The 27,846-nt window shown below is 42.4% G+C and overlaps 1 protein-coding gene across 1 annotated transcript; it reads left to right on the plus strand.

Moving 5' to 3' along the window:
• Positions 1-25,415, plus strand: LOC116911336 (SH2 domain-containing protein 1B). Its single transcript, XM_032915253.1, has 4 exons — positions 1-255; positions 19,244-19,307; positions 23,300-23,462; positions 24,801-25,415. The coding sequence occupies exons 1-4, from the start codon at positions 122-124 to the stop codon at positions 24,836-24,838; spliced, it is 399 nt and encodes a 132-aa protein (XP_032771144.1). The 5' UTR covers positions 1-121; the 3' UTR covers positions 24,839-25,415.
• The last annotated feature ends 2,431 nt before the right edge of the window (positions 25,416-27,846 follow it).

A 27,846-nucleotide genomic window follows, 5' to 3' on the forward strand; every position in this document is an offset into this window, starting at 1 on the left:
ACCACACTGGAGGAAGGGACATTTCCCCTCCACTCGTCTCTCCACTTCCCCCTGCACGGCTCCTCCTTGGCCTGGAGCGGGATCTCGGGGTGACGGGACAGTTTAAGCATAACCACCCTCCATGGATCTTCCTTACTATCATGGCTGCCTGACCAAGCCAGAGTGTGAAGCCCTGCTCCTCAAGGGAGGAGCAGACGGCAACTTTCTGATAAGAGACAGCGAGTCTGTGCCTGGAGCCCTGTGCCTCTGTGTCTCGTGAGTACCCTCCTCTTCATGCAGGTGAACCCTGATGGCAGCCATACACTCAGGGACTTGTATCTCGTTCTACTTTGGAATTAGCAGTAATGACCAGGCACTGCCAGGAGAGGACAGAAGGATGTCCCTACCCAGATCTTCTGTCTGCCTTCCTCTCTCAATTGTCCATGCCACATGAGCAGGGTCTGAGACAACAGAAGAGGGTGGACAAGTAAGGAAAGAGAGAGGCTGATGGGGAGAAAGAACTGACAGAGCAGCATCTTCTCTACATGTCTCTGTCTGTGATGTGGAGAAGGCCAGGGGGACTTTATTATAGCATGAAGGGTTGGTTGACTTCATTCACTTGTAGTATTTAAAGTGCTAGTATTTCATAGGTTTCCAGGTTGGTAAAGGGCTTTATCAAGCAGAATTTCTTCATTTCCTTTTATCCTTTTTGTGGTCTCTTGTGGGCAAGCACTGTCATTTTATAGAAATAGAGAAACACTGAATCCTTTATCATGGCTGTAACTGGGGAGACTTTATTCAGGGCCCTCTTGACAGGTGTAGAGATTGATGAATTGGGGACTTCAGTGGGGGAAGAAGATTGACTTTAACTCTGAATGCAGCATGAACAATAAATTCATAGCAAGGAGAAGGATGGGGGTCCGTGCATGGAAGAGAACTAAGGGGAGACTTTGGAGTCAAGGAGAGCTGCAGCAGCATGACTCTGGGATCCAGCTGAGGAAAGGCCACGGTGATCAGATCTCATCTGGGAGGAGATGAAGAGGCTGAGGATAAGCTATGCTTTGGAACTTTGAGAAAGCTGAACTTTGTAAGGAATGCACAGGCAGGCCTAGGAGGTTTGGGAGCTTAACTGAAGTCTTGGTGAACAAAGAATCAGTGTCACTGGAGGAGAGAGCTCTTGTGCTTCTTAGAGCCTGGAGAAAGGTCAGAGGGCAAAAGTGATTGTCATTACTAGCTGTTACGTAGGGAGAGAACTTTGTTTCTGTACATGGTGCCAAAGAAGCAGCTGTGAGAGAGACATTAGGTCTATCGTGGGTTTCAAGCTACAAGTGATGTTCGGGTGTTTGTTCATTACTTTTTGTTTGATCTATCCACCAGTAGTTTGTGTGTCACAGTCATGGTCCCCATGTAGTAATGTTAAGAGGTGGTAGAGTCCTTAAGAGATGGAGCCTAAGGGGACAGCATAGGACATTGGAAGGATATTAGGGGACACTCAGTTCTTTCTAACATGTTCTTATCAAATGAATAAGACTGGCCCTTTTCCCCACCGTTGCTGTGGTTTAGTATCTCCCCATGTGGTCTCTCCCTCTGCACGATGACATCTGCCACCATATGATACAGCCAAGTGGAGCCTCGCTTCACCTGGGGTCATACTGAGCTGATGAGTGGCAAGTGCTGGGATTTGGAACCTGAAGCTGATGAGGAGAAAGTACTGAAGCTGGGAGGTTAGAGTGTTAAACCCTTGCAGCTCTGAATAGGAGATGGGAAAGAACTACTTATGGTGAGTGCAGAGCGATAGAAAAAAATGCAAGGGGACCCCAGACACAGGGGACATCTTGGCCAGGATCCCAGGGACAAGGTCTACTTTGAGATGCTCTTTGATCTTGATACTTATTTCCAGCTTCCCTGAGTTGTGTCAGCCCAGCACATACATTCATCTAAAGCAACGTCACTTGGATTGTTTAAAAAGTAAAATAAAAACAAGTCAAAGGAGAAAGGTATAAATATTTGCTGAGCACCTCACAGGACAAAGTTTCACCCTCCTCTCTGCCCACGTCATGGAAGGGCAGATGAAATGGCGTGCACGCTCAGACAGAAGCTGTAGGTCAGATGACCCCGGTGACCTCATTCTTGATTTGGCGATGACTTATTTTTACCATTAAATATAATCTTCCATTGGCATAGCACTGTGCGAAATCCTTCACTGATGGTTCTAACACAGAGAACAGAAGCCAGAGCATAGTAGGGGAAATTAGGTCAGTGGACCCTGTGGTGCACACAGTTCAGTTGCTGTGATGATTAGAACATCATGGCGTATGACGGGAGCTGACAGCAATGAGTGACAGATCCACTGAGGAACAGAAAGCATCAAACCAATGCTGAGACTCGGAGGATGAGAGGAGCCCTCCTTTATTTCATTCATTAAGCATATTCTCAGTTGCTTTAGGTTCCAGGCATGGTCCTAAGCTTTGGACCACAGTGGCAGGTACTGGACGAAATATCACTTTGCACACATCCTTCTAGTAACTAATATTACCCTTACTTTATGGGGAGAAACAACAACAATAGCTCGTTGTTCTATAATTAATTTTTTTTTTTAGTTAGGGACTCACAAAGTCCAGGTAGGCCTTGAATTCACTATGTAGCTTAGACTGGTCTGCCAATCACAGAAATCCTCCTGTCTCTACCTCCTAAATGTTGTGATTAACAAGTGTGTACCATTCCCAGGCCTGACAGGCTGATCTAATGAATTATTCAAACTCTTCATATATTATCATATGTTTTGACTTTACTGATGTCCACAGGGCTACTGAAATGTTCTGGGTAGTCACCTCAGACATATGTCATAAAGCGCCCAAGCAGGGAACCTGAGCTGTGACTTTTTCCTCATATCCAGAGTCTTGCCCTCCTGCTTGCAGGAGACAAGCCCTTTCTTTGTTGCACCATGTGGACTTCTGAGCCGTCCAAGAGCCAGTGAAGAAAGGAAGACAAGTTGTATGTAAAGGGGGGAGTCCAGGAGCGGTGGCTTATGCTCCTGAACCTTCCCATCTGGATTGCTAACCTGGCTTATAGATGGAGACCCTGTGTCAAAATTCTGAAGAGTGGAGAGCGGAAAGAAAAGAGGGAGAAATGGAAAGAGGCAGGGAGGGAGGGGAAGAGGGAGGGAGAGAGAGAGAAGGTGGAAGGAAGGAAGGAAGGAAGGAAGAAAGGAAGGAAGGGAGGTAGGAAGGGACATTTACCTATACAAGGTAATGTATGCCTGTAATCAATTCCATCCATTGAGAGGCAGAGTCAAGAAGACAAAGAGTTCAAGGCCAGATTTGTCTACGTAGTAAGTTTGAGGCCAACTTGAGCTCTATGGCACCTCTTAAAATTACTAGATAGATAGATGGATAGATAGATAGATAGATAGATAGATAGATAGATAGATAGATAGATAGATAAGGAAGCTGAGGAGGACAGGAAAAATGAACTGATGATAAGAGAGGGAAGCCTCAGAGGACATCTACCTTGCAGTTTGAAGAGAGAACTATAGACCGGAAACAGCATCTGATTTCTTGACAAGTGGAACTAGAAAACCTCAGTGCATGAAGAATATGTATGTGGTGTGACTTTGTGAAAATGAGGAAATTGAAACTGGGTCTGCTTTTGCAACCTGTAGAGTCCAGATAGGTTAGATGTTAGCAGGCAGAAATGATTCATCCTTGGAAAGAGTTCATTAAGGGAAGGGTAGACTTTCTGTAGCCATGGAAAGGTTGCAGCAGGTGCTGTGTGTAATGGGGGGAATTGGGGCAATGCCTTTCTGCCACCAGAGACTCATTTGAAACTCCCAAATTCTGAGAAAGGGTGGCAAAGAGTTCAGAAAGAAAAGCAATAACCCAAACTATATATTTCTTAAAACATGCAAACTCCTTTTAAGAGTGCTGAAGACATTTGCAAAGGGCTGGGTGTAGTTCAGTGGGTCAGAACTTGTCTAGCATGCGCAAGACTCTGCGGTCAACCACAGCACGAAAGTACAATTACTAGTATTAATTCTCAAAATAGAATTTAATGGGCGTGGTGAGTCTTGCCTGTGTTCTCAGAATGTGGGAGTCTGGGATAGGAGGATTGTCATGAATTTGAAACCAGTCTGGGTGACACAGTGAGTTTCAGATAAGCATGGAATAGGGCATGAGATACTACCATAATGGCAAGAAAATAAGAAAGGAGTAAGAGAGGGATGGAGGAAGGGAGAGAGGGAAAAGGAGAAGAAGAAGAAAAAGAAGAAAAAGGAGAAGAAAAGATACATAAAAACAAAAGCAGAACACATTTTTCTCTACCTTCAGTATTCACATGTATTTAAGTACACACATTGGCAAGCTTTTTGCCATGCATATATTGTAATTGTGCATATAACAAATGGCTCTCTGCATACGATAGTTTTTAACCTGTTTTTCTCTGTATATGGTGTGTGTGTGTGTGTGTGTGTGTGTGTGTGTGTGAATGTGTGTAGGTCTGTGTGTATATGTTAGTGTGGGGGCAGTATACACATACACATGAATATGTGTGCATGGGCTGGAGAAATGGCTCACTGATTGCTTTTCCAGAAGTCCTGAGTTCAAATCCCAGCAACCACATGGTGGCTCACCAACCATCCGTAATGAGATCTGATGCCCTGTTCTGGTGTGTCTGAAGACAGCTATAGTGTTTATTTTATTTTATTATATATAATAAACAAAATAAATCTTTTAAAAAAGCATATGAGTGTGTGGAGGTCAGAAGTTAATGCCAAGCATCTTCCTCAATTGCTGTCCACCTTATTTTTTGAGATAAGGTATCTCATTGATCCTGGAGCTTCCCGAGTTGGCCAGACTAGCTTGTCATCCATCCTCCACAGTCCGCCCCTTCCCTCTTCCTCGGTGCTAAGAGTACAGGCACACAACGCCAGGCTCAGCACTCAGACGGCTGCTAGGGATCTGAACTCAGTCCTTCATGCTCACACAGAAGCACTTCCTGACAGCCATTTCCCCAGGCCAACACAGCTGCCGCTATCATCTCTTCATGACCGAGTGGCGGATTGTAATTCTTATAATTTATATACAGTCAAGCACCCAGGTGCTTTCCAATTTCTACTTTGCATTTTTATGTGATGGGTCAAATATAAGTTGGAACAGTTAACATTTTTATACTTACATCCTTTAAATTTTGCCTCTTTAAAAATCTAGACATCTGAATTTTGTCATGCGCATTGACAAATACAACACCAGCTTTCATTGACCTACCTTCTAAGCAAGGGCAGGAAAAAGATGGGATGTCAACAGACTCAAATATTGCAAGTTTTCGGGGATCTCCTTGTGGTTTAATAAGAAGGACATGGAGACATCTGTATAGTATAAGGCCTTGGCCTGTTTGCTGAGACCTCTCTACCACTGCATCTCCCTGTGTAGCTCTAACTGGGCTCTCCCTCCATAACCAGCTACTGTTCTGCCTCCGACTCTGTGTCCTGCATGGTAAGATCTGAACCAATAAAAAGCAGGACAAAGCATTGTCCATTTCTGCACTGTTTTTTTGGTATCAGGGGCTACCACATCCTCCTCCGAGATAGCTTTTCATTCTTTGCGGGCAGGTGAGGAAGTGACAAACATTTCTATATCTTGCCAGCCCAGTGCCACAGGCCCAGCAATTAACAGTTGAGAACACAGGGACACACTTTCTGTAGCCACTCGACACAATATGTATGAGTTTCCTTGAGTTCTTCAAGGTTTCTTGGCATGACATAGAAAAACGTAGTCCACGATTGTTAGACATTGTGGGGCCCACAGTTTCCATTTCCTTCAACTCATATCTCAAAGTTTGGCTAGAATAAAACTAAACACCTGAATACAAACATGATTTTCCACCATGCTAGCAATAGCTTGAAACAAAATACTCAGGAGCGAATTGGACATGAATCAACCAAAATCTACATATAGTGCTTCATGCTTCAGCACCAAACGAGCATTAGCCCATGCTGAGTCTCAAAATAAATGAAACTGAAAAGGTCACATGCTTTTTTGTTGTTGTTGTTGATGTACTAAATTTTCTTCTGTGATATTTATTCTACTACAAACCCATCTAGGTTATTCTTCCTTTCAGACTCCGTGGGCTTTTATCTAAGTTTCATCTTGCTCTTTTTATTTTTACTTTATTTATTTGTTTTTGTGTTACCATTATCTACACTTTATATTTACATATCTCTTCCAGATTCTTAATCATCTAGAATAACATTGTATTATTACCCATGTCTGCTTCTTCTATTATCTCTGTCACTCCTGAGTCTATTTCTACTGATTAACTTCTTATTGGTTTATGTCTTCTTATTATTAATTTTATTTTCTGTCTTTGTTTGTACCTACCCAATTTTTAGTAGATGCCAGACACAGTGAATTTTACCTGCCAGTGTGTCAAAATTTTAGTGTTCTCATGAATATTCTTTTCTTCTTCTTCTTCTTCTTCTTCTTCTTCTTCTTCTTCTTCTTCTTCTTCTTCTTCTTCTTCTTCTTCTTCTTCTTCTTCTTCTTCTTCTTCTTCTTCTTCTCCTCCTCTTTTCTTTTTTTTTGGAGCTGGGGACCGAACCCAGGGCCTTGCATTTGCTAGCAAGCGCTCTACCACTGAGCTAAATCCCCAACCCCATGAATATTCTTGAACCTTGTTCTAAGAAGCTTTAAGTTAAATGGAACCCTCATCTTTTGAGGGTTTACTAGAACCAGTAATACTATTGTTTCCAGAGTGACTTTTGTTCCCCTCCTGGATAAGTGTGGGCTATCTTTCTGCACAGCCCACTGATGCATATACAAGATGTTTGCTGAGAACTAGCTCTCAGGCCATAACGTCTGGGACCTTGACCTTCCTCTAGCTCTCATTTCTCTTCATATTAAGGGAACTGTTAGGCACCCCGGCGCTGAGTCACCGTTGTCCTTGCCAGGCCACAAGAAAAATGTCTACCAGCCAAAATCAATGTAGCCAGTTTCATATGATTTCTTCCCCATCTCAGGGATCAGTGACCTGAAATGTCTGGCATTCAGAGGCTGCAACTTCAGGTATCCTTTCAAGTTTCTCAGGGCTTTTTGAAGAGAAGGGATAATAAATGTGGTCCTATTACTTCATCTTGGCTGGAAGCAGACATTGCAATTGGTACACTTTTAGTATTCACCATAAATACCTATATTTACTTTTAAAAATATTACTTCAAGTCACAAAAAACCTATCATGTTTTGAGCATTGACTTCTTACCACGCAGCGGGCTCCTCCTTTAGCACAACTGTTTTAATCACAAGCTTGATGATGTGTCTTAGAGAAAATGGAGAGTTGGAGGCAGGGGTATGCTATTTTAATTTATTAATAAAAATTAAGCATATTTATAATAATTTATATACCTCTATATGTCAATATGTACATAATTGTTCTCCATTCTATTTCCTAGAATATATTCCTAAGACTTGTTACGTCTCTGAGGTGATGGGTAGCTTTTATATGTGAACAAAATGACTCCTAGAGAGCCTAAGAAAGATCTAGGATGGATGTACTTTCCCCCAACTTTCTAGTATGGGAGTGGAGAGAGAAATAAATGTTGAAATTGCTGGGTATGGCAATGCGTATCATGAATCCCAGAATTTGGGAGGCAGAGGGAGGTGGATATTTTGAGTTGGAGGCCAGCCTAGTCTACTTTGTAAGTTACAGGACATCCAGAGTTACATAGTAAGATACTGTCTCAAATAAATAACGATTGTACTAATGTATAGGATTGTTAAAAGTGTACATGAAGTAAAAGCAAAAAAGGAAGGGAATAGAGAGAGCTGAGAGCTGCTTGTGGTTTTGAGGGCACAGCTGGAATCTGACACTCAACTGGACTGGGGAGTCAAGTTACCCCAGTGTGTGAGGGAAGAGATAGGAGAAGCTCTCAAGTTCTGATCTGGTATCCTCTGGATATGTTTAAAGAACAATAAGAAGGCCAGGATGTCTGGAGCATAGAAAGCTGGAGCAAAAAGTAAAGTTGGAATCATGGCTCATATAGGTCCTTGGCTACTATAAAGGCTTCTAGGTTGTTTTTGTTTTGTTTTGTTTTAATAAAACTAGTAAGAATCACAAAAGTTTTTAAATGTCATTGTTTGATATCTGTCCATCTATTTATCTATTTATCTGTCTTTCTGTCTATCATCTATCATTTATCCATCTCTCTCTATGCTTATATGCTTATCTATCTACCCACCTACTTACACACTGAGTGTATGCTCACTGTGTCTCAAAATAACAGACTCTGTGTGTTTGTTTGTATGTGTTGCTTATGTCTGTAGTTTATTTCTTATCTATCTATCTATCTATCTATCTATCTATCTATCTATCTATCTATCTATCTATCTATCTATTATTTATTCAGAGAATCTCACACTCTAGCTCAGGTTAACCTGAAACTCATAATAATCCTTCTGTGTTACTCTTCCAAGAACCAGGATTATAGATGTACCATTATACTAGGCTTATTTGTATTCTAGATAGAATTCAGGGCCTCATGAAAGCACTCTACACATTGAACTAGATTTCTGCCAAGGGCCAGGCTCAGCTTGGAGAGAGGTTCCTAGGAGAAGGGGTATTTGAGAGTGGTAAAAGTCAATCCTGAGGTACAAGCTGAACAATCTGTAGACTTTTCTGAAGCTCCCCAGATAGCTCAGCTCTTGCAGACCAAGGCCCAGTCTTTTATTTATACATCAATTCAGCCATTTTTGCCAGGTTCTCTTTTGATTATCCCATGAATCAGCATTTCATGACCCCAACCCCATGATTCTTAGAGAAAGACAGCAAGCACATTTTTTTTTTTTTCGGGGCTGGGGACCGAACCCAGGACCTTGCGCTTCCTAGGCAAGCGCTCTACCACTGAGCCAAATCCCCAACCCCAGCAAGCACATTTTTTAAACATTGTAAATGAATTCAAGATTTGCTTGCCTTTGTAATCACAAACAATAAACTTAGCTGGGTGGGATCCCATCCTGAGATTACCATTCTGACCATGGCTAGACCTAATTTTGATCTGTCCCAAGCTGACCTTGAACTCAAGAATCTGCCTGCCTTTGTATCTCCTGACTTTGTATCTTTCTGATAACATGGTTCATGGTGCAGCTGTTTCTGTTCTTTTTAGATCATGAAGCCCTTTATAAAATTCATATTACATCCTTATATTTTTCATAGTTGAGAAATGATATATTTTGAACTCATATTTTCAGAGTTCTTTCCCACAACCTTAAGGCAGATATGGGATACCAGGTTTGCGTTATGGTCTTGGAAGATGAAATAGTTGCTTCTGGTGGGGCTAAGCCCAAGAGAGACATGTATTCAAGCAGCATCCACAGAAATGGAAAAAGGGTGTTCAATGAAGATGAACTAAATGCATAGTTGGAGTTCATAAATGTTAGAACAAAGTACAGCTTGGAGGTTTGAAAGAGGATATGGGACACAGAGTACCCAACACAGGGGTGATGCTGGGGTATTCATCACATCAGGTCCAAGATAACTCATGGGTATATAAAAGGAGCTGTGAAAGAGACAGGTGGATAAATGAATCTGGGATTCAGTGGCAAGTTGAAGCTAGGAACACAGATTAAAATATAGTTCAATAAAAATATTTTACCAGTAAATGAATTCAAGAACAGTTTTTCTAGTTTTTCTGTTTAAAAACATTGCAGCTTTCTTTATTTGATGAACTGTTCTTTCTTTTTAAAAAAAATGGATATTTTATTTATTTACGTTTTAAATGTTATCCCCTTTCCTGGTTCCCCTCTGCAAACCTGGGACCCCCTTACCCTGCTTCTATGAGGGTGCTCCCCCACCGAACCACCCACTCCCATCTCACTGCCCTAGCATTCCTGTACACTGGGGCATCAAGCTTTCACAGAACCAAGGGCCTCCCTTTCCATGATGCCAGAAAGGCCCCTTCAGTTCCTTCAGTCCTTCCCCTAATTCCTCCATTGGGGTCCCTGCGATCAGTCAAATGGATGGCTTTGAGCATCCACATCCGTATTGGTCAGGATCTGGCAGAGCCTTTCAGGAGAGAGCTGTATCAGGCCCTGTCAGCAAGCACTTCTTGGCATTAGAAAGAGTGTCTCGGTTTGGTGTCTGCATGTGGGATGGATCTCCAGGAGGGGCAGTCTCCAGATGGCCTTTACTTCAGTCTCTGCTACATTCTTTGACCCTGTATTTCCTTTAGACAGGAGAAATTCTGGGTTAAAATTTTGGAGATTGGTGGAAGGCCCCATCTGTTAACCAGGAGCCTTACCTAACTTCTGGATATGGTCTCAACAGGTTCTCTCTCCTCTTTGTGGGGTATTTCAGCTAATGTCATCCCCATGGAGTCCTAGGAGGCTCTTGCTTTCCTGGCATCTGGTGCTTTCTGGTTGCTCTTCCTAATTCCCCATCCCCAATTGCTACACACCTCACACCTCCTCTGTTCAATATCCTGACCCTCTGTACATCTCCTCTATCTCCTCCCATACCTCATTCTGCCCCTCTTTTTTTCTTTTCTTTTCTTTTTCTTTTTTTTTTTTTTTTTTTTCCGGGGCTGGGGACCGAACCCCGGGCCTTGCGCTTACTAGGCAAGTGCTCTACCACTGAGCTAAATCCCCAACCCCATTCTGCCCCTCTTTAAAGTCTCCTGGTAAGGGTTCTTCACATAGGCTCAGCACAGTCAATGTAAGTCCAAAACTGAGTACTGGGTATGTATTAAGAGTCAGGAATTTTGGGGGCTGGAGAGATGGCTCAGTGGTTAAGAGCCCCAACTGCTCTTCCAGTAGGTCTTGAGTTCAATTCCCAGCAACCATATGATGGCTCACGACCATCTGTAAAGAGATCCGATGCTCTCTTCTGGTGTGTCTGAAGACAGTGACAGTGTACTTATATATAATAAATGAATAAATCTTTTTAAAAAAGAGTCAGGAATTTTATTAGAATAGATAAATCAGACAATGTGATTCTGGCCTTAAGGAACTTATTTGTAGTGTAAACTACAAATGGATAATAAAAGTTATCTTAAGTGCTGGATTTGGATAGTAGTAGATGGGGTGGTTTTGTTTCTTCCAGAAGTTAACCTCTTTTGCTCTATCTCAAGACATTGCATCTGGGACTCTCAGTGCCCTGATCTCAGCTACTTTGTATCACCAACTGTTTGGGCAGAGCCCTAGGGTGGGGGCAAACATGGCATGAGGCTAGATAATATTACATGTTAATTGTTAATATACTGTGATATCTTTACTGTCTTAATTATCATATTGTGATACTTGGTTTTAGATGTCAATATAACACAATCTAGAATCACTTTGGAAGAGAGTCTTAAGGAAGGATTGTCATGATCAGGTTGATCTTTGGACATGTCTGTGGGAAATTATCTAGATTATGTTACAACGGTGGCACCCACTGTGGGTGGCACCATTTCCTAGACACAGTCTTGAACTAAGTAGGAGTAAAGGAACTAAACTAAGTACAAACTTGGATGCATTACTTTCTCACTTTTTCCTTCTTGACTATGGATGTAGTACCAGTTGTCTTACGCTCCTGTCAGTGTGACTCCCCTAGAATGATGAACTATAAACTGGAAGCATAAGCTAAAATAAACCTTTTCTCCCCCAGTTGCTTTTGTCATTGTTCTTTATGAGCAACAGAAACAATGGTGAGATATATAGCTTTATATGAAGACCCAGGATTGTTAAGACAGGAAAGTGCCACATGCTTGCCAGCTCCTTTGCCTACCTCTGACAATATTTTCCCTGTCTGTCCCTCTCAAACACACAGGGGAAAAGAAATCAAGAAATAAAATCTCTTAGATTGACATTTGAGGTTAGTTTCTTAAAGGATATAAAGATTCTTTTCATATGTTGAATAAGACAATCCCCCGAAAGAATTGCTAAAGAAAGTATACCTTTGCTGTCCAAATATTGAATGTCAAGAGGTTGATGAAAAAGTAATAAGTCCTTAGGGCTTAGCTTTTTTCCTATGTTAAATTGTCTTGTTTCCAGTTTCTATAAAGAGTGGAACAGTCAGTAAACAACGGGACTCTGGAAGGCTCCCATTAAGGTCACTAGAGGCTTATGTAACAAAATCTGTAACTAGGTCATTTGTTCTTTCCTTCCTTCCTTCCTTTCCTCCTCCTCTTTCTGTTGTTCTCTTTCTCTTTCTTCTTCTACAGGGTCTTTCTACATAGTCCTGCTTGTGTTCAAATTCACTACATAAATCAGGTTAGTCTCAAACTCAAGAGAGACCTGCCTGACTCTGCCTCCTGAGTGCTGGAATTAAAAGCAGGCACTATCATTCCTGGCCTCTGTAACTTGCTCTTGATACAAAAACTAACGATCCTTTTAAAATTCAAAATGTTCGTGAATGGTTTTTTCAAAGTTACATAAATATAACCGGATTATTAAATATGAATAAGCAAGAAAGTTTTTTTTTTATGGGTGTGGGCTCCTGTATTGTTGTTCCACAGAAAAGGTAACTAGAGCTGAAAATCTACACAAAGGCAAATCCTCAGTGCACACGGAACCCACTAAGGAACCCCCCTTTCCTTCCTCTTCGAGGTATTCCTTCCTTCCTTTACTTTCCCTCCCTTCATCCTTCTTCTGTCCTTCCTTAGTGTGTAACTTTAAATTTGCATTTGAATGAAGCCAACTTTTCATTAATTGATAGGGGCATATTAGGTTTATGAAATTTTAAATCATTTTAAAATGATATTTTTCTATTTCTTTCTGTGTGTGTGTGTGTGTGTGTGTGTGCATGCGTGCGCACACAGTGGTGTCACATGCACATGGAGGCCTGAGGTTGATGAAGAGAATCCTCTGGAATGGCTTTCACTTTATTCACTGAGGTAAACCCTCTCAGTCAAACCCAGATGAAACTAGTCTTACTGAAGAGTCCCTGTGGGAGAAGGGATTAAACACATATCACACTCAGACACAAATTTCCAACACAGAGAAATCCTTTATTAAGCAAGGGAAAAAAGAAACAGGGTGGCTGAATCTGAATGGGGCAGAAATAGCAGCGAGTGTCTCTGCAGAAGTTTTTAAGGAGAAAACGAGGAAGTCTGTGTTAGGGTGAATTGAGAAGTTCTGGTTGGATGTGTTGGTCAGTGTAGTCAAATAAGGGATGTTGATAGCTAGACCTTGGTAGTCAGCCTCAGGAATGAGGAAGTGACCAAATATGGGAGTCTAGTGGCTTCTTAAGGGAAGGTGGTAAAGGGCATCCTGCCAGCAACTTGTTTGTTCTTGTTAGAGCTCTTCACTTACCAGAAAGCTTGGTCTGGGGATGTCCTTTCTCTACCTATTCCTTCTGAAGCTGGAGTTACAGGACGGAAGCCACACCCACCTGGCGAATCCAAACTCCAGTCCTCATACTTGGCATTACACATGCTTTAACCAATGACCCCTCTTCCTAGACCCCATTTTGTAATTATTTTAATGATTTTATTTAATCATATTAAAATAATCATGTATTTTAATTGGTTTATATATTCATGTTTTATATATTCATGGATTGTTAATATTTTATCTTAAAGATATGTTTATTTTTAATGTTTGAATTTTTGCCTGCATGTGTGTATGTGCACCACGAGTGTGCCTGGTGCCCCCCAGAGGACAGAAGAGAGAGTTAAACTCTTGGAACTGAAGTAAAGACAGTTATGAACTGCCATGTGGGTGCTGGGAACTGAACCCGGGTCCTCTGTAACTGGCAGACCCCTTTGAAGTATCTTAAATGAATTAAATGTTTAGGTTCACCAATCTTTACTTTTTTTTTTTTTTTTTTTTTTCCGGAGCTGGGGACCGAACCCAGGGCCTTGCGCTTGCTAGGCAAGCGCTCTACCACTGAGCTAAATCCCCAACCCTCAATCTTTACTTTTTAATAAATGATCAACTGTTGGCATTATCTGCTTTGTTTCAATATTGCTGTCTCATAAGATACATTTTCTAATTTTACTAAAGTTTATCAAATTTTTCTCACAGACATTAAACTTGCTAGTATATTAAACTTTTTCTAAGGTTTCCTCATACCCATTATTTTGCATTAATAAACTCTTTTGTCTCTGCTACTCTGGTATGACACGAGACCTCAGTGTTGTTTAATATGCAATTCTCTGGATTGTAGCAAAATGAAACATCTTCCTGTGTTTACTGACACTTAGTTTGTCTTAGTATTCTCATTATATGTAATACTATTATATAATTTATATAACTATACATCATAGTATATTTTATAATATATAGAACTTATATAATATTATATATCATTGCACTAATTGCCTCCCACCTCAGAGCATTTTCAGTTTCTTAATACCATATTTTGATAAATAGAATCTTTAATTAATTAAACAAGGACATTACTCGGCTTTATAGCTTCCAATTTTTACAATTGAAAATAAAATTCTTCCTTACCTCAAGGTCATTAAGCTGTTCATGTATTGTTAACTCCCCAAAGTTTAATGTGTTTTTCCCTCCAGAATGGAGTCTTTAACATATGGAGCAGAGATCCAAGTTGATGTGTTTCCACGTGAAAATGATGCCACTGTGGGCTCTTCCCCTCCACCAATCTGTGTTGGCAGAGTGTCATCTATCAAACCGCCACACACACACACACACACACACACAGAGAGAGAGAGAGAGAGAGAGAGAGAGAGAGAGAGAGAGAGAGAGAGAGAGAGATACCTGAGGTAGTCTATGCTCCTTATACCTTTCACCTCAGAATGGGCCCCTCACTGGCTTTGTAAGAAGCTTCATGATCTATCAGGTAGGGACCATCCCCTGTATAAGCGCTCACATGCGCATGCGCGCGCGCACACACACACAAGTTGTCCTAACACTTCTAAGCCTGGACTCTGTGTGTCCAGAGGAGTGATATGGTCTGCCTCACAGCTTATGGCAAGACCATGCAGGCTGTTGTGTAGAGACTGATGAAGTCAGGGAGAGTGAGAAGGAATGGCTGGAGCTGCGTCCTTGAATGAACGAAAGGGGAAATAGGAGGAACCTGCTTTGGAGAGCCACATACACAGCCTGTCTACAGTGACAATGGCAGGGAATTTGAGTGCAGGCTTTGATGAGTGCAAGCATGGCAGTGACAAGTGTGGCAGTGCATCTGAAGGGATCCTAATGACAGCTGGGCAGTAGACGGCTGGGATTCTCTCTTGATCGCTCTCATCTTCTCAGTCCCTGTTGCTCCTGATGACTTCTCTGAGAGGATGCAAGCAATCAGAGGAGACTGAGACTCCATCTCTCTCCCTCCGCTCAACAACTGATAGCACTGGCCAACGCTGGCACCAGACAAGCATGTGGTACACAAGCACACGTGCAAATACCCACATATGTTTGTTTTTAAAAAGCAGATGATGGATTTAAGGAGAAAAAACAAGGTAGAAAATTGTTTCTGAGGAGCACAGGAAAATAACTGATTCCTGGGAACCACGAAGAGTTTGAATGATACCAGGTGGTGGTGTATGCCTTTAATCCCAGTATTAGGGAGATGCAGTTCTCCTAAAAGATCTCTGAGTTCAAGGCTAGCCTGCTCTACAAAACAAGTTCCAGGATACCCAGGGCTACACAGAAACCCTATCACAAAAAAAAAAAAAAAAAAAAAAAAAACAAAAACTAAAAAAAAAAAAAAGTTGAAGTGAAGCTGGTCATGGTAGCATAGGTCTTCAGTCTCAGAATTTAGGAACAGAGATGCTGTGGTTTGCCCTGGAGTTATCTGTATTTTGATGCTAATTCCACTGCCTCAAGGACAGCTGCCTAGTCACGTACTCAGGACTCAGGTGACTTCACCAGAACCTTCTCCCCATTGAATTTGTAAAATACAGGTGAGGGGCAGGTACAGAATAGAAGGAGGTCTGTCATTGGAGGAGAAGGAAGGATGGGTGGGAGAGAAGTTTGAAGGAAGAGGAGGAGACTGGAATGGAAAGGAGGAAGAGATTGGAGGGACAGGGAGAGAAGCAGGACAATATGGCGGGTGATGTTAAGATTCCACGCTGTACCTTTACAGGTTGTTACGAATGTTTTTAAGGGGTGAATGTGTACAGGGCTTTGTATGGTTAGGTGGGCAATCATATCTTATCAATTGGGCCAAAGGTTATTGTGTTGTGTGTTTTTCCAAGTAGCGATGTAAGTGTAAGAAAGTGTGCAGTGGCTGGTCTGGGCCACCACAGAGTTGGGATTTGTGTTTTGGGCATGGAAACCTGCCTTGGGAACTAGATAGGTAGAGAGATTGCTGCCAGGCTCAGAGAGAGGCCTGCGGCAGTGTGATATGGGATGGAGCAGAGTGGGTGAGACATTTTGCTGACTGAGACTTAAGATATCTAGCAGATGTCTTGAGGCACTGAGGAGCCGGACCTAGTGGGGATAAAAGACAACCATACTTTTTTTATTTTTTATATTTTTACAACAACACAGAGACATGTAAATCTCTGTGAGGTCTGGGCCGTCCTGGTCTAGCCAGTGAATTTCAGGTGAATAGGGTTACGTGTTAAGACCCTGTCTTGAAGGGGTGGGGCATGAGGGTGATGGAGAACGCTCAGCTAATCTACACAACTGCGTTTGCCTCCCAGCTGTACACGGGTGAAGAGAGTTGAGCTTAGTTGAGGTTCTAGTTTACTGATTGAGTAAATAAAGCAAATGATGGTAAAAAATTTATAAGTGTATATGTTCCTTGATTTACAATAAAATGATATTACAATAACCCCAGGTAGATTGAAATTGCTGTTCAAACTATATACAATATGCCATACGTACCAAACAATATATTTTCACACAACATACCTCAGAAAACTGGCTATTTCTTGTCTTAAGGTTTCCATTGCTGTGAAGACACACCATGATCAAGGCGACCCTTATAAAAAGGTAACATTTCATTGGCGCTGGTTTACAGGTTCAGAGGTTCAGTCCATTATCATCAAGACAGGAAGCATGGCAGTGTCTAGGCAGGCAATGAGCTGGAGATGGAGCTGAGAAGTTCTACATCTTGCTCCAAAGGGAATCAGGAGGAGGGTCTCAAAGTCCACCCCCACAGTGACACATTTCCTCCAACAAGACCACACCTACTCCATCAAGGCAGCACCTAGTAGTGCCAATCCCTGGGCTAAGCATATTCAAAATACAACATTTTTCTTTGGGATTGCATGGCTCATGGGTCACTGTGGTTCAGAGATAAATAATAGCATATTGATTAAAATTTCAAGATTTGAAGTGTAAGTTTTACTGAACAGATGTTACTTTCATAAACATAAAGAAATCATAAAATTGAAGATCATAAGTCAATCCATTAGATTAGCCTATACTTCCTTAAACTTTATATAAACCATATATCATATATATGTATATATATGATACATACACACAAACACACACACACATCATCTGAGTATTAAAGGAAGTGAAGTGATGATAATGTGATGATGGGTAAGTAACCTAAGCAAGATAAATGCATTAGCTTGTTTTCTACTGCTTTGATAAACAACATGATTGTAAGAGGAACATTGGTGGGTCTGGGCCAGGGTTTGCCAACAAGAGATCATACCATGCCACCATGTCATAGGTCTAATGCAAGAGGTTTATTGGAAGGCAGGAGGCAAAAGGCATTCTCATAGTGGGAGAAGGAGAGGGAGAGGGAGAGGGGAGGGAGAGGGAGAGGGAGAGGGAGAGGAGAGGGAGAGGGAGGGGAGAGAGAGAGACAGGGAGATCAGAGAAGGCTATGATACAGACAGAGAGGGACTTTACAAAGGGGCGTGCGCATGCTGCATAGGAAATTACAGAACTCATAGCTACAGTGGACATGCACTGAACTCAGCACTGGGTAGGTGATAACTTAAGCTGCTGGTGCTGAGCCACTGAAGGCAGGCGGGGAGAATGCCTGGTTTATAATATAGCCAAAAGCAACTTGAGGAGAAAATAGTATATTTGGCTTACGATTCCAGATCTCAGCAAAGTCAGGGCAGGAGCCAGGGAGAAAAGCTACTGACTTACTCCTTAGACTCATGTTCAGTTACCCAACCCCACCACCCTTTAAAAACAATCTCATCACATCTGGTATATTTAGTCACATGTAAAACAATAAATTCACATGGGATACGGAAAAAAACAATGGCTATTGATAAGTTATTCTCTGCCAGTGAAATGAGTTTATGCAAGCTAGATTAAAGTGTATAAAGACTGGTTTATTGGGAAGCCATCAGTCATAAGGAAATAGTGTCGGGAAGTCTCCACAGGGAGGGAGACAGAGGAGAGGGGAACATGAAAGAGAAACAGAAAAAGAGAGAAAGAGAGAAAGAGAGAATGGGCATGCATGTGCAAAGAGAGAAAGCAAGGGAGAGGAGAGAGAAAAAGGGGGGAGAAAGACAGGGGAAGGAGAGAGAAAGAGAGGGGGGAAAAGAAGGGAGTGAGTGAGAGAGAGAGAGAGAGAGAACAAAATGTCTTCATTATACAGGGAGGAGCTTCTTCTAGGGGACAGGAAGCCCAGCCCATTGGCTGGAAAGTTCCTAAGGGACTGGGGGAGGCTGGGAGAACCTGGAGGCCAGGTCTGCTTTTATATGTTAAGTACAGACCTCAACTGAATTTTCCTGAGTCTAAATCCCAACAGTACTATTAGAAATGAGCGTGAAAAAGTCATTTGGGACTAGGAGGATGTTGCTTCTGAATATCAACCTTCAGAGTATTTCATACTGTCTTGATAATGGTGCATGCACGACTCTGAAATAGCTCCCCCTTTCCTCTACAGAGTCACAGTGAACTGACCTTCTCCTATAGTGGTGAACACTAAAAGAAACTATTTGATAATGCTATTGTAAGCATTGAGATTTTATATATATGCCAGAGAAATAAGAGTTGCAGAGTTTGAGACACATGGGAAAGACCACAGACTCAATCCAGATTATAATTAGTCAAATTGATGAAATGAAAACTGCTAGCAGGACAACAATCTCTGAGCCAAACTTGCTTTGAGCAGTGGGTGAGGGAAAGACTCTTAAAGGTTGCACTTCCTGACAAAGGTCAGGTTGTAACAAGGATCTCAATTCTCTCCCCTGTCCTTCGCTAGAGTTCACACTCCCTCATCTCTAAGGGGCTCAGTGTTTCAAAACCAAACCCTTCTGTCTTTCAAATTCAGAGAGGGCCGAGGAACCTCTAGTTTCTTCTTGGGGTTTAACACTGAAAACCACATTGCATTTAAAGTATAAGGGCAGCCATCGTGGAGATTTGTATACAAGAACCTTACGATTCACAGAACCATTTTCCCACAGGTATAAAAAGCTTGTCTACAGCTACCGAATCTTCAGAGAGAAACATGGATACTACAGGATACAGGTAAGACTACCTAAGGACCTCCAAAGCAGGAGTGCCATACCAAGTTAGATAAGTAGTTTTTGCAGGAAATAATAATAATTTTAAAAAAGGCACCATCCCACGCTAACGGCTACTCTCTGGCCCAGGTTACTACTCTCGCCGCCCCATAGCTAGTGCCACGCAGCAACCGCCATCTTGTGGTTCTCTTGCTGCTGATTCTACTCACATTCCCAGCCATCCATCCCCTGTGGTTAGCTGTCACAAATCCCCATAACCTGGTGAAATCAAAACTCTAGAGGCTTGTAATTTATCAGTCAGATTATAATAGTAAATTCTCAACCACCGAACGCCAGCACAATGAACTCAAAACTCAACTGCTAGAAACACGACCTACACACCTAGATGGGGCAAATGCACCCTGCGTATCATTTAATCATCTGCCTAGGAAATCTCCAATACTTACGGCGTCCAGGACTCCGTGGTTTTGGCTCTTCTTCCTCTCCTGTAGGTTCCACCTTGTCTCCTCCTCTCCTTCCCTTTCTCTGTCTCTCTTTACTCTCTATACTCATCTCTAAGGTTCTCAGCCCGCCTTCCTTTGGCACTGCCCAATCACAGGCTCTCGGCTTATCTTGTGTCTGCCCTCACGTGCGTGTAGACAGCAATTCACAAGGAGTGAGCTTTGCCTCTCCATAAGAGAAACACTGCTGGGGCTGTGTTTCACGTTTTAATAACCCGGGCTGTTCCTCCAAAGTGAAGAGACAGCCAAGCCCGACACTTGTAAAGGTGAAACACGGGGGCCTGGACTCCATTTAAAACTGCTGTCCAGCCAGCCGCTATGGCACAGGACTTTAATCCCAGCCACTGGGAGGCAGAGGTAAGCAAGCAGTTCTCTGAGTTGGAGGCTAGTCTGGTCTAAAGTGAGTTCTAGGACAACCAGGGCTACATAGAGAAACCCTGTCTGAGAATTGGAGGAACCAGGTTCCCCCCTGGCCACCCCCCCAAAAAAATCCCTGTTGTTGAATTAGAAAAGTAAACCGTATCCCAGGGTGGGAAAGGACAGAGCAAGCGGGAAGAGGCTCAAATGTTCAAAAGTCAAGCATATTCACAGCTGTCTGAAAACAGAAAAGGAAACATGAAACAGCTGTATGTGGTAGGGACTCCTTTAGTTTGTCTGATTTACTGTGACCTCAACAGGGAAATGTCTTTGCTTCTTTGGAATTTAGTTATCTGCTCTCAGAAGTATAACAAATGTAATGGAATTATTAATTACCAACATAAGATCTGAAAATACATTCTGAAAAATGTCTCCAATATGCCTTTGTTCACTGGGAATATCAGAAAGATTACAACACACGACAATCCCTAAAATACTTAGGCATCTATTGTCGCTTTTGCTGTACAGGACATCCTGGAGGCAACTGCTAAAACTTAATTTTAAAATTCAAACGAGATTAGTAATTAGTACTTCACAAAACTTAATTGTCTCATTTGAATCATTAAAATATTGTGGTACAATGTCTGCCATTTGACTACTGAAGTACTTAGAATTAGTTAAAGAAATATCATGCCTTCGACTTGACTTCTCAAATAGTTTTCAATATTTTTGAGATTATAATATATAATTAAGTAGTATGATATAATGAAACTGTAGTGTTGCCCCTACCCTTTCTTTTCTTCAGACACTCCTATAAACTCTTTTCTTTTCTCTCCTTCAACTTATGCCCTCTTTTGCTTAATTTGATGTGGGAAGATTCATACTCCTTTTTTTTGTTTTTAGTTTGTTTTGTTGTTTTTTTGTTTTGTTTTGTCTCTCTGTGTAGCCTCTGCTGTAATGGAACTCATTCTGTAGACCAGGTTGTCCTCAAACTCACAGAGATCTATGTGCTTCTGCCTTCCAAGTGCTGGAATTAAAGGCTTGTACCATCACTGCCCAGCCTCATGGCTTCTTTTCACATTGTTATTACACACACACACACACACACTCACACACACACACTCACACACACACACTCACACACACTCACACCCAGGCACACACATGTGCACACACAGGTACCACACACCTGCCTAAATACATAAATATAACCTACTCAGTCTGTGTTATGTCATGTGTGGCCTGAACATGACATGATCAAAGATGGTACCAAGAGGCAAGCCAATATGAGTGAGGGGAAGCTCAAGAGGTCTCGGTAATACATAAAGAATCACAGGTAACTAAAGGATGCTGGGAGTGGGAGGAATGGTTTTGCCTAGGAAAACCACACCGAGCTGGTTATTGGATGCCAAAGGGTCAAGCCTGAAAACAATTTTTTTATAAGAATATACATCTGTACACTGGATGTGGTAGTTCGTGCTTGTGATTCTAGCACTTAGGAGGAAGAAGCAGGAAGATCAGAAGTTCAAGGTCATCCTCAACTATGGAAGGCATTTAAGGCCTGCTTGGGCTACATGAAACTGTCTCAAAAACAGAGCAAAATTATACATAAGTGTAAGTGTGTGTGTGTGTGTGTGTGTGTGTGTGTGTGTGTGTGTTTCAGAGAGAATACAGGGGCATACAAATAAAACATATAGAGAATAGGGATGGAGAATATGTGGAAATTTTAGTTTTACCGTGTTTCCAATTTATCTGCCTCTGAGATTACCTCAAAATAAAATGCCTTCTATAAAGTACACTATTTTGAAATATAGTTTTTCTTTTTCTTGTGTGACTGGGGAACTCTGGATATTCCTTCAGAATCCGTTTTGTCCCTATTCTGAACAGAATGGAGAGCTTCCCCCATAGCACATAACTCAGCTACAGAAGGGCATGTGACTAGGGGCGGGCTTTGCAGTCACTTTGGTGGTTAGAGCCAAAGTGGCCCCATTAAAGGAAGGCTCAGGGAAGCGCTCATATCTCTGCTATGGAGGTTAGGCATGCACTTCTGAAAAGCTCCTTCCAACCATCCAAGCATCTCTGTTGGCCGACGCTAGAACCATAGAAACACCACAGTGATGATAAAACAAAACAAAACGAAAACAAACACACAAAACACTTACAAAAGAGCAGGGGAAGAAATTCTTTTTGTTCTTAAATTCCTTTTGTGGGATCCTACCAGAAAGGAGGATTCTCCTTCTATTTTACTTCTAGCTGCTAACCGGAAAACAAGTCTGAGGTTTCACCCAGTCACACCTGTCACACTATTCGCACGCAATGTAAACTGGAACTTGTTTCTCTTAACTGCGCCCGATGGAGAGTCCACATACATCTTCTCTTATAGGTCAGTCACATATTTTGCATTTTTTATCAGGAGTCCCCTAACTCTGCAAAGGTTAGCAACATGGCAGAGTCTGATGTGGGTCTTCAGGACCATTTCCAGCGGCTAAAGAACCACTCCAGACAAATTGCCAAGGATGGGGCTTGCTCAATACAGAGGCCCTCTTAAATAGAAGTCCTCTTCGTACAGAGTAGCTGGGATGAGAGGTTCCTCTTCAAAATGAGGAAGCTCTATGAGCTACAGTTGGCGAGAGCACTCTGCCTGAGTCACTGGCCTCTTAATTTCTGTGGGCTCTGAGAAACAATCTCCAGAACCCACTGTTCAAAGCCGTGTTGCATTTTATCCAGGGTTGCACAATGAAAAGTAAGCTTCTTCTCTTTTTTTAAAATTTAATTTATTCAATTTGTGTCCCAATATCAGTCCCCTGACTCTTCCCAGTACTCTCTCACCCAAATCTTCGTCCATTCTCCCCTCCCCTTCTCCACTGAGGGGTCCTGCCCCACCCAGCCTCTGCACCTCATGTCCCTGCTGGACTAGGTGCAGCTCCTTGCAGAGGCCAAACAAGGGGGCCCAGATAAGGGAACTGGATCCCCAGGCAAGCAACAGAATCAGGGATAGCCCTTGCTTCAGTTCTTGGGGGACCTGCGTGAAGACCAAGCTGCATTTTCTGCTGTATATTTGCAGGGCACCTAGGTGCTATATATTTGCTCACTCTTTGGTTTGTGGTTCAGTAAGAGTGGCCTTCTTATGTCTTTGCAGACTGAGGCTGATGTTCCAAGAAAGATCTTTCCAAACCTAGAAGAATTAGTCTCCAAATACAAAAAGCCAGATCAAGGACTGGTGGTTCACCTTTCAAACCCAATAATGAGAACCGACTTATGCCAAAAAGGGAGAAGATCGGAGTTAGAGCTGAATATTTATGGTAAGAGACCTGACGCAAGGTTAGAAGCGCCTCTAATCCTATATCGGGGGATGAGACGAGGAAGGTCCTTGGGCAAAAAGCTGACTTTGAATTCATTCTGTGACTGTGTGCAGTCCTTTCAAGTTTGGGAATAAATCCACATGTGGACAGGTTTTCACTGAGAAAATCAGGTCAAATCCCCTATCATGGCTTATCCTGTTACATTTCCCTCCATTTTTGCTAAGCACTCATTTATAAAATGATCAGAGACAAATTATTTCACACATATCCTTAAAGTATGAAGCCCTAGAGAATCATGGGGGGTGGTCAGTATTGGTGAAGCAAGTCTGTTCACAGAACTCTCAGGTCATATTACAGGCTTGCCCTCACCTTCCTCATCTACCCATTGCACTGCACTTTGAAAGGATCTAGCATCTGCACATGGAGGTAAATTTTGAATTAAACGCAGACACCAAGAGACATTTCTCTGTGTAAGGTTTCATGCTGCATGAGAGGGATTACAGTCGCCTGTGGGCAGCATCTGTGCTGACGGCACATCTGCTAACTGGGAAGAAAGGTGAGGGCAGGGTTCTCAGGGAGCCTGCAAGCATCCATATCCACTGGATTCATTGACCACGAAATCAGGTGAGCTCCAGGCTAAAGGGAGACCCTGTTTCAAAAAATATGGTAGGTGAAACCTGAAGAACAACATATGAGGTTAACCTCTGGTCTCCACACACAAAGGTACCCCTGCGCACATGGACCTGTACACACATGACTAGACACACACAAAAGCATTAAGGGAAATAAAGCATAAATGTGCCAAAGTCAGATGCTTATGCAAATCAAGATGAGTTGGTGATAATGGTTGTTATGGAGATGTTGTTGTCTGCGCTTTAGTAAAATGCTATAAAATCCCTGGAAGAGAAATCCAAATTCTTAGAGAGAGTTTTCCCAAGAACTGGACATGGGTCTGAGCACATCAATTTTGCAAGCATGGTCAAACGTGGTAGAGTATGTCCCAGGTACCCAGTTAAAAAATGGGAAGTGCCTTTCCATGACTGAATTCCTCCTTCCCTTCCTCTTTTCTCCTTGGAACAAGCTTCAAGCAGTGGTACTCTGAGGAAGGCATGGGATTTCCATTGGTGAAGGCAGATACTGAGATGTAGAAACTAAGGTTCCACTTGTCACAGAACCCCTCTTTGGCCAGGAAAACTCCTAGTGGCACTGTAGCCTTGGAGATGTCTCTCTAATGTGGCATGGGCACTGCTCTCTGCCTGGTCTTCTCTCCCTCCAGTGGGGCTGGCTGATGGGACTTCTCGGTCTGAAATGTCATGGCGGTCTTTTGCTTTTCCCCAGAGAACACCAATGAGGAGTATGTGGACGTCCTGCCTTGAAGACAAGGATATTGGACAAGGCAAGCTACAAAAGAGACAGCTCTGCTCTCAGCTGACACATCGTCAAGTGTGAATCTAAAACACCAATTTCTAGTGGACCACTGCGACCCTCTGATTCGGATAGCAAGATCTGTTCTGCAGCCTTGGAGGAGCCATTTCCCAGATGCCCGCCTTCTGGCACAATCCTCAAGAGGCCCTAAAGCCACTACTTACTGACCTCTTACTCCCCTATCTTGAAATTGGACAGCCATAACCCAGTCTCCTGTCTGGTTAGAGGCGGCTGGCCTGCTTCATGGTTGACAACTTTCAACAGGACAACGGGAAGTGAAGTTTCACACAGCAAGCAGAAAGAGTACTCAACAGTGACGTCAGAGTTCCCATCCTGTGACTGTGACTTTAGAGAAATCACCCCCTCGTTTTCAGCTTCTTCATCTATTAAACAATTGGGTGATACACATGTCTTGGACCCTCCATTGAGCCTGGTTGTGTCAGGCGGAGCAGGGGTCTGAGCAGGAGGATGAGGACCTAAGGATACTGAGAGGAAGCAAACATGTCCTCCTGACCTGTGAGGTCGTGGTCCTGATGGAGGCTGTGACCCTGTAACTGCAGCCTTTATCACATGAGCTCCAGTTCCCAAATAATGACTCATTGGCTTGATATTTATGAATTAATGTCTAAACCTTGAGCTAGAATTCTTACATAGATTGTAACTCAATTAACCCGTGTATTCTATTCTATTTCTGCTACATGCCTGGTTACCTCTCCTCAGTGCCATACCTTTCACTTCCTCCCAGACTTGGCGGTGGAAATCTTCCCTTGCCTGATTATTTCTCACAATTCCTCTTTTTTCTCTCTGATGGTTTCCCTGCCTTAGCGTGTTGGCCATCAGATTTTTATTGACAGTGGATGCTTCTACACAGCACACAGGAGATTAGCCCTATGCTACCCATGTTCCCTTTCCTTTCAGCCTGAACTTGTCTTCTGTCTCGTCTTTCCAAGATTTACCTTCTGTCCAACATTCTTCTGGCTACATTTTCCCACATTCCACATATGCAGCCATCACTTTGCTAGCTCTGCCTTCTGGTAAATGCGATTTTTTTTTTTTTTGGTTCTTTTTTTCGGAGCTGGGGACCGAACCCAGGGCCTTGCACTTCCTAGGCAAGCGCTCTACCACTGAGCTAAATCCCCAACCCCGTAAATGTGATTTAAAATATTTATTTTTATTACTTTTTTGGTTAACTTACAATGTAATGGGTGTCACTCCAAACGTTTTATACCTATAAATCATTATACCCTGGTGTTTTTGTTTCATTGCTTGTTATCATTTCTCTTTTTTTTCATTTTTGCCTTGTTTTGTCTTGTTTGTTTGTTTGAGGCAGAATCTCAGTTTAGGCCAAGCTAGCCTCAAACTGGAGGCAATCTTTCTGGCTCAGATCCGTGCTAGGGTTACAGGCACAAGTGATCACATGTGACCAACCCTTTGTTCCGTCTTGACCTGCCCCAAGTTTCCTACCTTGCTGGGACCCCCTGTCCCCAGAGAGACCCTCTTCTGCTTATATCCCGTGCCTTCTCTGTTCTCCCATCCTCATTTGAGCTCGTCCCGACGCATCGTCCACTTTTAAACTCCATATGTATGTATTTATTTGCAGATACTGATTTAAATCTAGATATCGCATATAAGACAAATGTGGTTTGTCCTTCTGAATCTGACAAATTTCACTTAATATGATAATCTCCATGCCTGTCCATCTTTATGTTTGATTACTATAAGTTCATTACATATGTGTACCGATGTGCGGCTAGTTTAAAGATGTTCTCATGTGGTTGGTTCTATTCCTGCCTAGGTTGTAAGAGCCATCAGAGCATGGCTGTGCTCAGCTTATGGAAGCAGATGATGCACGGAAATGTTCCCTCCCTGAACATAGGAATTAAGGACTGAAAGCATTTTTCTGAAGGATTGGTTGAGGTGACTTTAAGGTCCCTTGAATTTTTTGGCTAGTTCAAATGTTAAACTAAAAGCCGTATGGTCATGTAACTCAATGGTAGAGAACTTGCTTAGCATGTGCAAAGGATCCAGAGCTCAATCATGAGCATATAGAAAATAAACAAAAAAAAATAAATAAAAAGAAAATTAATCAAGGCCTGGTTAGAACCCAAGTTCTTTGCTATATATCTGAAATCCTAGCTACCCAGGAGGATTAAGTGTTTAAGATCAGCCTGGGTTGCTCCATTAAATCTTGGCTATTCAAAAAGACTCATCATATCTCCACAGACCTATCCACTGGTGAGTGAAAATGAAGCCATGACTGCTTCAAGGTAATTGGTAAGAGGAAAGTTTATCGTAGACATGAGGGAGAGAAAAGCCAGTGTCATCTGCAAGGGGCCAGGCTCAACCAGGCCAACAGAATGAATCAGGCCGTGGTGGTGGAGAGGATCAAGTGAGGGAGAGAGGAGAGAGGGAGCAAGGAGGCTCCATGGGAACCAAAAGGTCAAAAGAGGAAGCAGGAACCTCAAGAGCCTGTAGTCAAATGTCTGAGTTTATATAGAAAGGAGAAACCGAGAGAAGGAAGCCAATCCCTTGGCTGGGAAGTGGACAGGTTGAGAAATGTGCAGAGGACCACAGAAACTACGTGAGTCTCCTCCTAGTTTCACTGAGCCACAGCGATATCCCTTCTTAAGAATAACAAGTAATTAAACAAGGCAGTTAGCACAGAGTTTACATGTTTAGTGCATTTTATTTTCAGACTGTCCTTTGTTCCATTTTGAACAAAGGAACTCCAGACTTCCAGGCAATAAAAAAATTTTGTCACTCATTGCCCCAAGATGGACACAACTGTGAATTGTGCCCCAGGAATCCCTTCACTACTACCAAGCAGAGAGGTAGCAAAATGATGAAGGCCATGTTCAGGGAGATGAGAGGGAAAATCCTGCTGGATTCTTCAATAAAAGATGCACGAGGGGCAGGAAGCAATCCTCTCCCTGAGATTCAGTTCCTTTAGTCTTTCATT

The sequence above is a fragment of the Rattus rattus genome, chromosome 10 (assembly GCF_011064425.1).
Source record: "Rattus rattus isolate New Zealand chromosome 10, Rrattus_CSIRO_v1, whole genome shotgun sequence".
Lineage (NCBI taxonomy): Eukaryota > Metazoa > Chordata > Mammalia > Rodentia > Muridae > Rattus > Rattus rattus.

What these genes read in the sequence shown, in the direction of transcription:
- LOC116911336 (XM_032915253.1), top strand. Translation starts at nt 122, where the DNA reads ATGGATCTTCCTTACTATCATGGCTGCCTGACCAAGCCAGAGTGTGAA. An exon ending in GCCCTGTGCCTCTGTGTCTC is followed by an intron (nt 256 to 19,243) that starts GTGAGTACCCTC and finishes ATTTTCCCACAG; the next exon opens with GTATAAAAAGCTTGTCTACA. An exon ending in GTTAGAGCTGAATATTTATG is followed by an intron (nt 23,463 to 24,800) that starts GTAAGAGACCTG and finishes GCTTTTCCCCAG; the next exon opens with AGAACACCAATGAGGAGTAT.